Raw genomic sequence first — 17,556 nt, 5'->3', positions numbered from 1 at the left:
CAACCCATACCCAACCCATATTAGTAAATAATATGGGTTGAATTATGGGTTGGGTAAATTTAATTTGGGTTGAATATGGGTTGGGTAATACGGGTTGGGTTTACTCATTTGCTCACCCCTAATTATAATTCAAACATATTTTAAAAAAAATATATATATATTAACCACTACATTATTTATAATTTTATCATAATTTAAATTTATATCTAATTATTATATTTAAGTCACTTAATAAATATTAGAATTCACTTAACAAATATTATAATTAGAATTTACCCTTCTAATTCAATACCAATTGCATCCTCACCAAATACACAGGATAATTGGTATTTTTCTTCTTCAACTTTAACTCAACTCTTATACTGTTTATTGAAGTATACAGTGTTTTTATAATCTCAAATAAATTTCAAATACTTAAAGTTGAAAAAAGAAATATTACTAAGAGCTTTCTAGCGACACTTATAATGAGTTTTGACACTTATGATGAGTTTTGCGTGATTTTTTTTCAACCGGCCGGCAAATCAGAACGCATAATGCGATTTGATTCTCCTCTCCTCTTTCCAAACCCAAATATGCGTTGACACTATTCATCTCACCATCCTGGCCATTTTTCAAAATGGCTCTTAAACTATATATAATTTTTTTTATAACTTTTAATATGGTCAGTGCCGACCCAATATGTTTAAAAGTTTTGTGCGAGATATCAAATGCGGCCCTAAGTACTCAAAAAAAAGAAAAACACCAAAACTATAAACATAATATCATAAATAAATATCTACGCATACCAACAATTAAGATCACAACAACAAAAAGATTAAAAAAAAATCAAGGCAAATTTTATGGTAAAGCTTATTGAATTTACATCAATAACAATTGTTCTTGTTACATTGTCTCCAAAAGAATGACCAAAAGTCTAAAATCTATTACAAAGACACGACATACAATACAATTCTATTAAAATTTTACCAATTTGAATCAGTCAATACAATACAATTCTATTAAAATTTTACCAATTTGAATCAGTCAATACAATACTATTTTCTGAAAATTGATCTTCTTGCACTCTTAGATGCGAAATCATCAATTAACCTATCATAGTCAAACTTTTTCAAGAACTCATGTTCAATAGAAATCAAAGCCAAAACATTTAGTCTTTCTTGTGACATGGTCGAACGCAAGTAAGATTTCAATATTTTTAGCTTTGAAAAGCTTCTTTCAGCTGATGCTACTATCACTGGAACTGTTAACATAATTCTATATGCAAGACAACTAGTAGGATAACAATTAGCTCTTTTCAAGAAATTTAGGATTGCACTAGTTGAATCAAGTTCATTTGGTAAATGTTTTTGTAATAGCCTCAATTCATTTAATAAATCATCACCGTTAATGTCAGAAGTGTGGCCATTCTCCAGTTTCTTCTCAAGGTTGTTGCAGCTTCTTTTTAGGTTAACAGAATCCAAGGACTTTAGCTTCTCTGCCGTAAATAAGAACTCAAATGTCTCCTCATATTACTCATATTGCTCAAATAATTTCTCCAATGAACTGATTGCTTCATCAATTATGTATAAAAAGTAATGAATTCTGAAGGATTCTTGACTTGATTCTTCGATAGGTGGTTCAGATGACTGATTTTCAGAGTCAATCTCATCAAAATATTTTTTCTTAAGAAATTTTCTTTTCTTTTTCTTCTCTAGAAACACTAGATCAATATACAATTCAACAACAATTTCTTTGGTACAATTCAACGCATTCTCAAACCCTATTTCTTTGTACTCTCTAAAGAATGCAATAAGTGCCTTCACACTACCCATTGCTACATCAATCCGCATATTTTCAAACTGAAATTGTTTACTGACAATATTCACTTTAGCCATGATATTATACCAGATAATCATCCCTACAATAAACTCAAATTTTCCAAGTTCATAATCTGCTAGACACTTGGCTTCACTTTTATACCAGAATCTGTTGTTTTCTCGGCAAGCTGATGTAAAGCTTCTCTTATTTCAGGAGCTTGAGTAATTATTGTCTTCACACTAATAACTCTGCTTTCTCACCTGTTGTCGATAATGATTTCAAAGTGTGACTTTTTTTGATACATTTCCTCTCAAGATATCTCACCTTTTAGTAGAGTCCGCAAATAAGGTGTAAATACGTTGAACAACTCAAAAAAACTCTTCTGCTTTTTGACAAGAGTTTGCAACATCAGATAATGTCAAATTGAGAGAATGTGCAGCACAAGGTGTATAAAATGCTCTAGGATTAATGTCTAATAGTTTTATTTGTACACCTTTATGTTTCCCCTCATGTTTGATCCATTATCGTAGTCTTACCCTCTGACATCATCAATATCAAGACCAATATGGTGTAACACATTCTTTAATTCTTCAAAAAACCCTTGACCTATTGTATTATTCACAACCAAAAATTGCAAAAAATATTCTTGTACCTTTATTGGAACCGTGGAGACATCAACACACCTTATTATCAATGTCATTTGTTTTTTCTTACTTATGTTAGGAGTACAATCGAATATTACTGAAAAATACTTGGCTTCTTTTATTCTTTTCAGGATTGTAACTTTGATTTGATCCTGTAAAACTTTATCTATTACTTGATTAGTTTTTAGTCGTTCACGTAACTCAACCCAAATAAAGTATAAAGTTATATGGTCTGAACCTCGTTCATGTTGCATCAAACTGTGAGAAAGGTGCCCCCAATCCCTTATTCCATCATGTGCTAACTGAGAAAGTTGTCGTTTGGTCTTAAAGACTTTACAGTAGAAGCAGAATACTCTGTCAAAATCCTTACAATACACAAACCAATCTCGATGATGCTTCTGCCCATTTGATAAGTGCATAATATAGAAATCAGATTTGAAATGCCTGTTATTTGATCTATTTTTCGGACTTTTTCTGTCAACACATCTCTAAGAGGACCTTTTTTCACCAATAAATCCCTCAATTTAGGAGCAAGATTATCCCAATTAGGATCAAAGATGTTGGGAATATCATCATTCCCTTTCAAACCAGGCTCCATAGTTTTCTTCTACATTAACATCAATATCTACTTCAAAAGGTTCATTCATTTGATTCTCTATATTTTCTTCTAGGCCAATATCAACATCTTCCTCAGAAGGTGTTTGAGTCTCCATTGATTGCTCCACATTTTCTTCTACACCAACATCAATGTCTACATCTACCCCTATATCCCCTGAACATTGTGTTTCGTTCTCTTTATAGAAAACAAATTTATCCATAGCCCCTGATTGACTTTGAATAAATTTGTATCGTTCCTTTATTCTTTTGCGTTTGGAACTACCCGATCCATGCTTTCTTATAGATAGAGTCAATCTAACATTTCAAATTTCATCACATTAATAAACATAGTTAACAAATGACAATGACAATAAAATAAATTGTGATGGAAGAATAATGAATTGATTTTTAAAATTGCAATGATTAAAGCAAAAAATCCAAGAAGTAGAGATTACCAACAATTGAGGAGATGAGACGATGGTCGAACGTCGGAGTTTGGAGAGAGGACGGGGTTGGACTTTTGGAGATAACCTTTGGCTGGTCACAATTCACAAATTGGGTGCTTGCCGCTTGGGTGTGTGGTGTTGGAGTGGATGGGTTTAGTTAGCCGACCCTAGGGTTGAGCCTCATTTTTTTAATATATATCGTATGTATTTAATTATATATATATATATAATTTTTTGGGTGGCCCTACATTTTTTTTCGGTCCTAGATATGGTGATTATTAACATTATTTCAAGAACTCAATAACTTTCCACAGTCAAGATCTATGATTCTCAAGCATTAGTTTATTATATAATTTGAAGCTAGAAAATGTATAGGAGTTTTTTCTTTTTGTTGGTGGGAAGAAGGAGCTAGAAATAGGGTATGAAAAAAATGAGTATAAATTGAGATTGATTGATCTTTTTATGTTACTTTAGCCATCTATAAAAAGTAAAATAAAACATCTATAAAGAAGTAAAATAAAACAAGTATTGATATTTAATTAATTTTATTTTTATTTTATTAAATGAATAAAAAAGATTTAGGTTAAATATGTAAAGTTGATAAATATGTAGATAATATTAACAAGGTTGAAAAGTTAGTGTAAAAAAAAATATTTTAAAAATATTTTTTTTAGTTTGAAAATAATTTTTAGGTTAGAGACGAATCGGTGTTTAATGGGATATTTAAAATATTTTGAATTTGAGAATGAATTTGTGTGTTGAAAATGGTTTAATGTGAATCTTAAAATGTATACATGTTTTTCCTTAATTTTGACTGAATTATCATATTGTACATACGGTAAAATATAAATAATGTATTTTGTCTATATATTTTAATTTAAATATTGTTTTAATATTTTGTTTTCAATTTTATATTTTATATTTTAACTTAATCATTTTATTTAATAATATATATTTTTAAAAATAAAATATATTTTTATCATATAATAATATTATAAATTAAATAATAAAAATTCATAATTATTTAAAACATATTTTAAAGTTTAGTCTTGTCATTTTTGCTTTCACCCTATAAATAAAAACATGTATAATCTATTTATTTATTTATTTATTTATATTCCTATGTTAATGTATATGATTTTAAGGTCTCGTTGAAAAATGAAAACATAAATAATCTTTTAGAGATTCGAGCGAAAAATACGTTTACTATCCACGCCTCATTCTACTCATTTTACTATCCACGCCTCATTCTACTCATTTTTACTATCATCTTCGTGCAGTTCAGTTTTGAGGATTTTTCGTAAAACACTAATATATTATATTTTGTAAAAATAAACAATAATTTTTAATAAAATTATATAAACAAAATTTTTAATATTATATTATATTGTAATATATTAATATTTATATTATTATAAAAATAATATATTTTTAATAAAATATGAAGAATAAATAAATATATTGGTAATATTATATATTTAATTATATTTATAGTGTTCGAGAAAAAATTGGGATGTTTTAGAACGGGAGACACAAATATTATCCTCGATCAAACCGATTTTTTTTTTCTAACAACACAATTCGATCATGCCCACCTCAACAAAATTGCACTAACAAACTTGGATTTAAAGCACTTAGAAATTTAATGTCTTCTATCTACCACCGGAACCGGATGAATCATTTATATCATCGGATAAATGAGTTGATTTTCTTAATGAAATAATTAGGCTTCTTGGAGACAAACATTAAAAAGGAAGAAGCAAGGATTGCCTAAATCACATATTTGATAAGTTTTTCCTTATCAGTTAATCTCCAGCTCAATAATTTCGAATGAGGCATTTCACTTAATTCGGACTAAGAAGTATCTCATATTTTAAATCATCCAACCATTTAATTCATTAAACTAATTATAAAAATAAACTCAAATAATCTATTTTATAATGAAACAAGAATTTGAATTTAAAAATAAAAATAAAAATAAAAATTTCCCAAATAGCCGGAATTATACATTTTTTCATTACAATTTTGGGAAGTGGAAGCATGCACAAAATAAGTAACTACACTACTAGTCTAGCTTAGAACTATTTCTTAAAAACATACATGCCTAGACAATTATTTTTTCCTTTTTCCATCACTCGTAGAGCGATGTTTTGCTTTTCAATACCTCATACAAAATAGGAATCAACATACAACAAATAGGAACCAACCTTGGAAATGTGCGATTTAACAAAACAAACAGACCAAAATCATCATTACATGATGGCAGCATCTTGGTGTTTATTGTTTCCTTCGGTTGTGGTGGTATCCACAGATGAAGACTCTAGATGAGATGAAGAAGAAGAAGAAGAAGAATCCGAAGAATCAATTGGGTCACTTACAGAAGACTCTTCTGACTTGGGATCCATCTCTTTGCCCGACTCCGACTCCTCCTCCTCCTCCTTCGACGACCCTGAGTTGTTTAATGTTTCCTCCCCAACCGCCTCTCCTTCTACTGCTTTTGTGCCCCCCATATTGGAATGATCTAATAATTCCTTGTCTCCTCCTTCTCCTTCGGTAGTTGTATTCAACTTAGACAAGCTTTCATGCACAATATTGTTCTGGGAATTAGTCTCTGTGATCTCTTCTTGTGTTTTTTCTTCTTCTTCTTCTAGCTGGGTTGCCTTCGGATCAGACTTCTGTTGCAAATCCTCTTGAATTTGATTTAAGAGAGCGCCAGTATTTTCTTTACCCATCTCAATTGGATCATTGACGAGTTCACTGTCCTTCTCATCCATTTTCATGGTCAAATTTAAATTACTAATTATGCTTCCATTGGTGGTTACATCATTTTGAGGAATGTCATTTCCCATTGCAGTTTGATTTCCTTGTGCAGAATTCTGCCCCCTGGCATTGACATCCTCCTCCTCCTCCTCCTCCTTGACATTATTGGCACTTTCCTCCTCTTCTGTTCGAGACTGCTCACTCAATTTCTCTGAGCTCTCCCTTTCAGTTTCATGAGCCACTGCACTTGAAGCATCGTCAGCTTTGTAGTGTTCTTCTCGTGCCTCGTGGTCGTGGTCCTCCTCCTCTCTCTCTGATCTCTTTTCACGTTCTTCCTCCTCCTCCTCATCGGAATTCACTCTCTCTTCTGGTCTTTTTTCACCTTCTCCCTCCCCGGAATTCTCTTTCTCCTCCGATCTTCTTTCACCTTCTTCCTCCCCGGAATTCTCTTTCTCCTCCGATCTTCTTTTACCTTCCTCCCCCTCCTCCTCGGAATTCTCCCTCTCTTCTGATCTTCTTTCACCTTCCTCCTCCTCGGAATCCTCCCTGTCCTCTGTATCTTTACCTTCAGCATCCTTCTCATCGATCAAATTTTCTTCATGCTCGAGCTCCATATCAAATTTATGTTGATCACTATCATCTATCTCATCATCTCCACCCCCTCTGCCTTCATCTTCTTTTTCTCCATGCTTGATGTCTTCTTCTTCTTCTTCTTCTTCTTGCTCATTCTCTTTGTTTGTGTTATCTTCCTCGTGTCCTTGAGCTTCTTCAACCTTCCCATCCGTCACAAGGGTCGTTTCCTCAAACCGATCTTGAACATCCTTTCTCCCGAATTTTATAACTTCATCACCAGCACCATTTGAAAGGGAGGAGGTGGCGGTCTTTATGTTTTTCTCGTCAAATTCCCTTTTCTTATCATGGGAATGCTTGACTTGATAAATTAACCAAATGCAGATGGCTACAAGCACAAACAGTTGAATAGCGTGCTTGATCTTGAAGCCTTTCGGCCTGTTGTTTCGACCCGAGGACTGCTTGTACATGCTGGAATCCTTCCTTATGACCAACCGACCAACCAACCAACCAACCCCCCTTGTATAATGATATCCTCCAAGTGAAGTGATATAATTCCCAACCGGTATAACTACAGAGAAAATATAGCTAGGGATATCAAAACTCAGGAAAGAAGTAGGTATTGAAAGCCAAAAGAAGAGAGATTAGAACTTGTAATCAATGGTTTCATTATAATAAATCTCTAAATGCAAGAAAAACAGTTGAGCACGTAGTAGTAGTAGTAGCAGAATGTCCAAACAAATCTAGATTGGAAAAAATGTATTGAGATGTTGAATGAAGATAAGATAATTGATGACACACTTAAGAGCTGGCTGCTTAACTTAATATTATTATTATTATTTACGGTTGTATAGCAGCAGAAAGCTGATAGATTAGTGGAGAAGATAGAGAATGATTGAATTGAAGCCCAATTGTGATGTCCTGATCAGCAGTATAGGAATTCCGTAAAACAAGTCTTCAGAATGATTGGATTGGATTGAATTGAATGAAAATAGAAACCCTAGATCTCCTATATATATAAGTGTCCGATCCCCCAAGCAAGATAAAAGAAATTAAAGAGAACGAGTAGACTAGTAATGGTTAAGTAAGGAAGAGGAAGGGGTCAATTTAAACGAGCAAGAACATCTTTGCTCGGATCTGTAGTACATTGAGATATATATAGAGAGATAGAGAGAAAGAGGAAATCACCGTGAAGCTTTCTAGAGAGAGCAGGAAAGTAAGCACCGCAAAAGATCGAATCTGGTGCTCCTGCTACAACACAAACAAACAAACAAACAAATGAAAGTTGATGATGATGAGAAGACGAGTGAGAAAAGAAGTAAAAGGTACCTTGTAGAAGGGGGAGATCGAGACTCGTAAGATTGTGTTCTGACCTGCGGAGGTTGATTACAAAGAAAGAAGAAGGAAGTTCAGTGAGAAAGGAGAGATCAGTGTATGTTTGTTTGAGGACGGCATCTACAAGAAGTCAGTCGGTCGGTCGCTTCTGTTCCACCATTTTTATTTTCAACAAATAAACTCATTTTTTTTATATTTGTTTTTATCATTTATTTTTTCTTCTTCCATTCCATTCCATTCCATCCTAGTCGGCTCGATTTCATTCATAATTTGTTCGATATTTATACTCTTTTGTGTTGATAATTTTTGTATTGAGTACGAGTTTACGTCTTCCTACAACAACGTTTCATTGGTTCGGATAAAATATTTATCGTTCAAGAATTTAACTAAGTTTATTTTTAGAGTCACTCTCACCAAATTGTATAACGTTTTAAAATTTTACTTTATTAAATTATTCATACAATTTGATATCTAAATCATTAGCGATTTATTTTTTTTTTTAATATATTTTATAGGTAACTCCTAATTGAATTTGATAAGTATTAGTTTTTAAAAAACAAAAATTTAGTAATTTATATAAATTAATTTTTTCTACTATTTTCAATTAATGAGCTATTTTAATTAATGAGTTTATGAGTTATTTTTGAAATCATTAGAACTTAAAATATTTTATGTGAAAGATTAATTTTATTTTTGGACAGTATCATCAAATTATCCATTAGAACAAAGTTTATTTATTTATTCTTTATAATATATTTTAATTTCTGAAGAGTGGTCTCTATTTGGTCAATTCAGATCTTCTGCTACCGATTGCTGTGTTCCCCTGTGGCGGACCAATCAGATTGCAGCATTATTATTTTAATAATAAATCAATCTGGGGAGGAGACGGAGGGAGGGAGGATCCGGAATCCGGGTTGCGTCCCGGGTTCACACAAGACGCCGTTAACGGCAGCGCCTGTTAACGGCATCAATTAATATAATAATCATATAGCACACCGATAAGATATCTTCGCTCAGGGCATCGTGTTAGAGGGAAGGGTGAGATGCGATGGGAGCGAAGATTTACACGCCCGTTGCCCTGACCCTCATGTAAACCCCCCATACCCACCCATGAGAAGACCGCTTGCCGTTCATGAAAATACACTTACACGTCTATGTAAAGACCAAAATGACAGGGATTTTATATTTACGTTTATTAATTATTAATTTGATTTATTAAAAAACACATGCAGCGATATAATATTCGCTTCAATTAATTCATTCATTTTTTTTCATTTAATTTTTTTGGCCTTCAGACCCTCGGGAGCGAAGATATATTTGCTTCAATTAATTTTAATAATTATATTTCAGTTTATTAAATATTAATTCAATTAATTCATATTTTTTTTATTAATTTTATTTAATTTTTTTGGCCTGGAGACCCTCAGGAGCGAAGATATATTTGCTTCAATTAATTTTAATAAAAACATCATGTAAACCCCCCAACCCACCCATGAGAAGACCGCCTGCCTGCCATGGAAATACACTTACCCGTCTATGTGAAGACCAAAATGACATGGATTTTATATTTCCAGTTATATAATATTAATTCAATTAATTGAAGATGACATTCAGCAACCGAACAAATCTTTGCTTCAATTCATTGGCTATTTTTTTTTGTTAATTTTAAATTTCATTATTTTTGCCTGGAGACCCTCATGAGCGAAGATATATTTGCTTAAATTAATTTTAATGAAAACATCATGTAAAACCCCCATACCCACCCATGAGAAGACCGCTTGCCTACCATGGAAAGACACATACCCGTCCATGTAAAGACCAAAATGACATGGATTTTATATTTACGTTTATTAAATATTAATTCAATTAATTGAAGATGACATGCAGCAACCGAACAAATCTTCGCCTCAATTATTTGCTATTTCTTTTCTTATTTTTTTTATTTCCGTTTATTAATAAATGTTAATTCAATTAATTTAAAATGACATGCAGCGATATAATATTCGCTTCAATTAATTCATTCCTATTTTGTTTTTTTTTTATTTAAATTTTTTCGCTGGTAGAGAATATTTGTTCGCCTAGAACATGTTCCATGTAAAATGGATTGAATAGTCGCTTCTCGAGAGAACACTTCTTCGCCCCTGGTCCCTGTGTCATGTGACATGGAATGAATAGTCGCTTTTCGAAAGAATATATGTTCGCGCCGGTTACATGAATATATATACCCCCTAATATGATTATTTTATAATCATTTCTGCCTGATTCATCTCTCTCTCTCTCTTCCTGCCTCCTTTCACGGCGATTCGTAACCGGCTCCCCGTCGACCAAACCAGAATCCACATCTTCACGACTCCACAATGGTTGGGTGGTGGCTTCTGTGTTGGGGTTAATGACACTTCCTCTGGTCTGCTGCTTTTTTTTGTCCAGGCTCCGCTGTAAGCCTTCCCTCAGGATTGAATTGGAGTTTAGTACCGTGGCCAATGGCTCAAATGCAGACTGTACAAGTTCCATGGCATTTATCTGGTGCATCTCATACAGATATTTAGCCCCTTGTGCCAATTCGTCTGCAGCGGCGGCAACCTTCCTCAAACATGATGCCAGGTTTTGTGTAATTGGAGCCTGCTCAGTTTGATGGTCATCTCCAGATTATGGTGGTGTTGGCTGCACATTTTGTTGAATCGGTGGTTGCTCATTCGGAATGTCTATGTGAGCAACTACCCTACCATGTCCAAACCCCCCCTGTGCAGCCTCATACTCAACCCTTTCGTACATCTTCTTCTCGTCCCAGCATCCTAAAATAGGAAAACTCCTTGAGATCTGACTGTTTACCTTGAACTCAACCACACGGTCCAAGTAGCACAACTGATACATTAGCATGAACAAATATATGTTACGTTCAAACTCATGAAAAAATTATGAATGTACAACCTCCAGCAAATATATTTCTACACTCACCAAAAGAAAGGTTAATGGTCCATGGAAATAGGATGTCTTCTTTTCTTTCCACTTATAAACACTGTCGACTAGCCCGTCTAACGTGAACTTGCACCAGTTGTAGTCTTTGATTTTAGATACATCCTGGAGGGATTTCAGTACTTTGAATCTGTACATAAAAAAGGAGTGACTCAAGCCATTTTAAATGATATTGAAGTTCTAAATGAAATCACATAATTAATGTTAGGTTCTTTGGGTTTACCTGCACTGTGGATTTTGGGATGTCCACAAAAAACTGGATACAACAAACACCACGAAGTCCATCTTGAAGTTATTGTCTCCTTCTGTGTTTTGTAGAATTTTGTCAGGCATTTGGTAGGTTGAAGGACCTCCACTGTTCTCGAATCCCCATCTCCTTCTCCACGCCGTGAGATGGTCCTTGTACACCTTGTCGTCCGTGTGATTTCCTAAACACTCTGCCACTACTAATTCCCCTCTGGGTATGTTCAATACACATTGAACATCCTCTTCATCAATCTGCATCTCCTCTCCACTGTGTAGGACGATGCTCCTCCTTCTGGGATTGAAGAGACTCACAATGCACCGTGAGAATTGAAGTGGGCATTTTGATATGCCAAGTGACAGAAGGGAACCAAATCCTATGTCCCTCACAGCCTGCTTCTGTTCTTCAGATAACCTATTAATCAGGTGATGAAGTAATGATGGAGAGGTTCTGCTCTTGAAATCAACATCAGGGTCACGAGTCCTTCTTCTTTTCTTCTTAACCTGGTTCTCACTAAGTGCTTCATTCGCCGCGTTGGCCAGAATATCCAGTGGTGTCGTGGGCGTGCCTGATGCATCGGGTTTTCTTTTCCTTTGTTGAACACTACATTAACATTAGCAAATTGGATTACTTCCCTAATCCAAATATAGGCAAATTTGTACAATTCTAACATTAGCGTAATTACCTTAGTGTGTTAACTTTCGTCGTGGATTCAGTATATGGAACTATTTGCATATCGGAATCCTGATTCTGAGATGATAGAGTCACATTTAGATTCGAACTAACTAAACTAAGAAAACGAAATAGACCCAAGCATGCAACCGTAAACACTTCTTACCATTTTCGCAAGAGCAGAAGATACTAACCGGAAGAGAAATGGATTTGTAGTCGAAATGCCGGAGACGACAGCGCTAGGTCAGATGGTAGAATAACCTAGGTGTATGACGGCCGGATTCGGGCTTGAGATGTTTTACTTTGTAAAGTGCTCTGTTAGTGTGAATGTATTTTCATGAGGCCGTATCGGTTTTCACAAACATGAATAAGGAGTTTCTCATGAACTTCGTATGAGTAGAAGCGATATTCGCTCATGGAATGTGACATGTAATTCTGCATTATGAAAAGAAACATACTAGAATAGGCGAGGATGTATTCGTGCAGAATTCCGCATTGTACGAATATATCTTCGCTTAGTACATGTCTTTCTTGTTTCACATTATTTAAAAAAAAATTCACACAATGGGAACAACTATTTGCTTCTCAATGCGGAAGAAGCGAACAATTCTTCGATCAGCAAATCTAACAGATCGTATCCAATCTAAAGGATTGACATTTGATTGGATGGTAGCGGTGGAAATGACTTGCCGTGGTCACAAAGCCTGAGACTTTGTGACAGTTGAATTGACATGTCAAAAAATTTTTGGCGCTTCATTTTATTAATTTCATTTTTAATTGAGCTGTGAATTAAATTTAATTTCTTTTTCTTCAAATATAAATAACAATATATATATTTTACTTTTACACTGATGTAATAAATATAATGTTTGTTATGTATTAATAATTTAATATTTCATATAATGTTAATTATATTAAATGTAATTTTTTGATTTATGACCGGAGGATTGAGCCTTTATTTCTATAAATTTTTTGTTTCGATAATAATTGTACCAAGATCAAACAACACCTAATTTTTGTTTCTACTTTTTAATTAAAAATATATAAATTATGAATGATGTTTCCTGTCTAAAATATTGAAGACTGGTCTGATTCGAAGTGTAATGAATACTTTAAGATATGATATACCGTACGAAAACAAATCAGTAATGAATTATAAATAAAAATGAAGTGTGATTTACGGGATAAGAATTGAAAAATTGTTTGTAGCGAAGATTTATTCGCTGCGTGTCTTTTCCTCCCACATTCCTTAATAATTTTGGTCTTCACATACATGCGTTGGTGTACTTACATCAGGGGTAAAGGGTCTTCTCATGTAAGGGTTGAGTGTTTCACATGTACGTCAGCTTAGAATTCATTGAAGCGAAGATTTATTCGCTTCATATAAATTTCTCATAAATTGCAATTTTCACTAAAAACGGATATATGTTCTCTGCTTTTCATCTTTAATTAGATGAATTCATGTGTTCAAAAATTGACAAAAAAATTAATGTTGATTTTGGCATTTACATACAAGGGTTAGTGTGTTTCCATGTAAATAATGAAGCGAACATTTATTCGCTTCCGACCCACACCCCGTACAGAGAGCATGTTTCAAAAAATTAAAATGTTAATATGTTATTTCCAAGTCTTTGATTAAATTGGTCTGACGCTATAATTGAATTATATGAATTTCTTTAATTCATAATATTTTAAATGTAAATTATATTCGATATGATTTTTCTCATATAGAAATAATATTATATATAATAAAAATTTATACTTATTTCCTAACATAATTTTATCTATATAGAATTAATATTTAATGTGATGTGACAAGAAGACTGCACACTGTTCCGATTTGACATATTATCACGGGCTTAATACTTTTTCTGAATCCATAGATATGAAATGATTTCTTTATCGGGTTTTATACAAAAACACACTACTTTTTCAATGATGAAATATAATTTATAAATGATGTGACAAAACAAAAGACTGCCCACTGTTCCGCCAAGTCAGTAGAGCGAATATTTGTTCGCTGCATGTCATTTTTAATAATTTAATATAATATTCAAAAAATGGAAATTTAAAATACATTTTACTTTGGTCTTCACATACAAGGGTTAGTGTCTTTCCATGACAGACAAGAGGGCTTCTCATGGTTGTGTTGGGGCGTGTACACGGGGGACAGGTGGAAAACAATTGTGGCGAAGATTTCTTCGCGTATGGAGTTATTGTAGCTAACATCTCTTCGCTGTTCGAATCAATTTTTTTATATGTTACACTGAACTTCAAAATTCATGTTAATTTTGGTAATTTGTGGGATATTCAAATGTTTTCAGGCTTAATGTTTTCAATAAAAATATATTTTCATTCTTATTGTTATTGAACATAATTTCCTTCATATAACAATAATATGATATTGAATATAATTTTATAATTATTTCTGAAAATATTTTTATTAATGTGGAAATAATTTATTATTTAATATAATGTTAATGACAATATTGAATTATTTGTTTTATTTAATATAAGTGTTATTACTTTTTCGTTAATGAAATTACTTTTTCATGATGTGACCAAAGGACTGCAAACTGTTCCGATTTGATATTTGATCACGGGAAATTTACTTTTTTTGAATCAACAGATCTAAATATTTTATGAAGAAAACAGATTTTCTGTTTGCTATAAATGTACGGGTTACATAAACAATCTCCGTCGGCAGCATGAAATATTTCGTGAGCGTTGTTGTTGAGAGTGTGTGTTTTTTTAAGATAGTTTGTTGGGATGTATCATTTGGGAGATTCTATGTGATGGAAAACTTGTACAATGAAGATCAACTGGTGGAAAACATCTTCAGTTACCACGAATGCTTGATACCTCAAGTAGAAACTACAGATCAAATGAAGATCATTCGTGTCCACTGCTGGTGGGAAGCGCCAACTGTGGGAGATTCCCTGGGATGGAAAACATCTCAAGAGATAACTGAACAGGTGTATGACCCCAGTTATGCGTGAGAGAGCCGCTGTAGTCGCTTCAATGGAGATTCCTTGAAGCTGGAGATGCCGATGAATAGTGTTAAAATGTAAAAATGTTTATGAAACGTAGAAATGTTTATGAAACTTGTAATGAAATTTTATACGTCGAATTATAATAAATATTTTTTATTTATATTTTCATGCACATGTCATTAAACATTTATAAAATATCGAATTTATTAGAAATAATAAAGTATTATCATATCTACTCTTCTGGCTAAGTATACGTTTCCCATAAGTGAAATCATTGCCATAATTGTAATCTGACGTGACATGTAATGTAAAATGATTTGGAGCTTCTTCAATCATTCAACCCTTGATTGGATTTAATATACAAGCGAATACATTTTCGTTCAAGAATTAAAAATAAAAATGAAATGTGATTTAAGGGTTAAAAATTGAAAAATTGTTTGTAGCGAAGATTTATTCACTGCGTGTCTTTTCCTCCCACATTCCTTAATAATTTTTGTCTTCACATACATGCGTTGGTGTACTTACATCAGGGGTAAAGGGTCTTCTCATGTAAGGGTTGAGTGTTTCACATGTACGTCGGCTTAGAATTCATTGAAGCGAAGATTTATTCGCTTCATATAAATTTCTCATAAATTGCAATTTTCACTAAAAACGGATATATGTTCTCTGCTTTTCATCTTTAATTAGATGAATTCATGTGTTAAAAAATTGACAAAAAAATTAATGTTGATTTTGGCATTTACATACAAGGGTTAGTGTGTTTCCATGTAAATAATGAAGCGAACATTTATTCGTTTCCGACCCACACCCCGTACAAAGAGCATGTTTCAAAAAATTAAAATGTTAATATGTTTACGAAGATTTATTCGCTGGATGTCATTTCCAAGCCTTTTATTATATGAATTTCTTTAATTAATAATATTTTAAATCTAAATTATATTCGATATGATTTTGCTCATATAGAAATAATAGTATATATAATAAAAATTTATACTTATTTCCTAACATAATTTTATCTATATAGAAATAATATTTAATAAAATATAATTTTAATTACATTATTGTAACAATACTTTATCAATAATGAAATATTTAATATAATATCAATACTTTATTAAAATATAATATTTAATAATTTATGTGATGTGACAAGAAGACTGCACACTGTTCTGATTTGACATATCATCACGGGCTTAATACTTTTTCTGAATCCATAGATATGAAATGATTTCTTTATAGGGTTTTATACAAAAACACACTACTTTTTCAATGATGAAATATAATTTATAAATGATGTGACAAAACAAAGGACTGCCCACTGTTCCGCCAAGTCAGTTGAGCGAATATTTGTTCGCTGCATGTCATTTTTAATAATTTAATATAATATTTAATAAACGGAAATTTAAAATACATTTAATTTTGGTCTTCACATACACGGGTTAATGTCTTTACATGACAGACAAGCGGGCTTCTCATGGTTGTGTTAGGGGGTTTACACGGGGGACCGGTGGAAAACAATTGTGGCGAAGATTTCTTCGCTTATAAACGACTCCCTGTAAATATTGATGTTTGAAAAAATTAAAAAATAAACATGAAGTTATTTTAGCTAAGATCTCTTCGCTGTTCGAATTAATTTTTTTATATGATACACGGAAATTCAAAATTCATGTTAATTTTGGTAATTTGTGGGATATTGAAATGTTTTCACGCTTAATGTTTTCAATGAAATATATTTTCATTCTTATTTATATTGAACATAATTTTCTTCATATAGCAATAATATTATATTGAATATAATTTTATAATTATTTTTGAAAATATTTTTATTAATGTAGAAATAATTTATTATTTAATATAATGTGAATGACAATATTGAATTATTTGTTTTATTTAATATAAGTGTTATTACTTTTTCGTGAATGAAATTACTTTTTCATGATGTGACCAAAGGACTGCAAACTGTTCCGATTTGATATTTGCTCACGGGAAATTTACTTTTTCTGAATCAATAGATATAAATATTTTATTGAGAAAACAGATTTATTGTTTTCTATAAATGTACGGGTTACATAAACAATCTTCGTCGGCAGCATGAAATATTTCGTGAGCATTGTTGTTGAGAGTGTGTGTTTTTTTCAGATTGTTTGTTGGGATGTATCATTTGGGAGATTCAATGTGATGGAAAACTTATACAATGAAGATCAACTGGTGGAAAACATCTTCAGTTACCACGAATGCTTGATACCTCAAGTAGAAACTACCGATCAAATGAAGATCATTCGTTCCACTGTTGGTGGGAAGAGCCAGCTTTGGGAGATTCCCCGGGATGGAAAACATCTCAAGAGATAACTCAACAGGTGTATGACCCCGGTTATGCGTGAGAGATCCGCTGTGGTCGCTTCAATGGAGATGCCTTGAAGCTGGAGATGCAGATGAATATTGTTAAAATGTACAAATGTTTATGAAACGTAGAAATGTTTATGAAACTTGTAATGAAAATTTGTACGTCGAATTATAATAATTAT

The 17,556-nt window shown here is 32.6% G+C and overlaps 1 protein-coding gene across 3 annotated transcripts; it reads right to left on the bottom strand.

Moving 5' to 3' along the window:
* Positions 1-5,475: 5,475 nt before the first annotated feature.
* Positions 5,476-8,306, bottom strand: LOC124942817 (ABC transporter F family member 4-like). Of its 3 annotated transcripts, none has more exons than XM_047483379.1 (3): positions 8,144-8,306; positions 8,003-8,065; positions 5,476-7,385 (listed from the first exon to the last, which is right to left on the bottom strand). In XM_047483379.1, the coding sequence occupies exon 3, from the start codon at positions 7,282-7,284 to the stop codon at positions 5,737-5,739; it is 1,548 nt and encodes a 515-aa protein (XP_047339335.1). In that variant the 5' UTR covers positions 7,285-7,385; positions 8,003-8,065; positions 8,144-8,306; the 3' UTR covers positions 5,476-5,736. The 3 variants fall into 3 exon arrangements, with proteins under 3 accessions (XP_047339335.1, XP_047339334.1, XP_047339336.1); XM_047483378.1 differs by having other exon boundaries at positions 8,003-8,062; XM_047483380.1 differs by having other exon boundaries at positions 8,003-8,062; positions 8,188-8,283.
* Between the last annotated feature and the right edge of the window lie 9,250 nt (positions 8,307-17,556).

Source organism: Impatiens glandulifera, chromosome 6 (genome assembly GCF_907164915.1).
Source record: "Impatiens glandulifera chromosome 6, dImpGla2.1, whole genome shotgun sequence".
NCBI lineage: Eukaryota > Viridiplantae > Streptophyta > Magnoliopsida > Ericales > Balsaminaceae > Impatiens > Impatiens glandulifera.
The sequence above is the reverse complement of the archived record's forward strand: the minus strand, read 5'-3'. Positions and strand labels throughout refer to the sequence as shown.

Excerpts from the sequence above, each read along its gene's own strand:
- LOC124942817 (XM_047483379.1), bottom strand. The coding sequence starts at position 7,284 with ATGTACAAGCAGTCCTCGGGTCGAAACAACAGGCCGAAAGGCTTCAAG.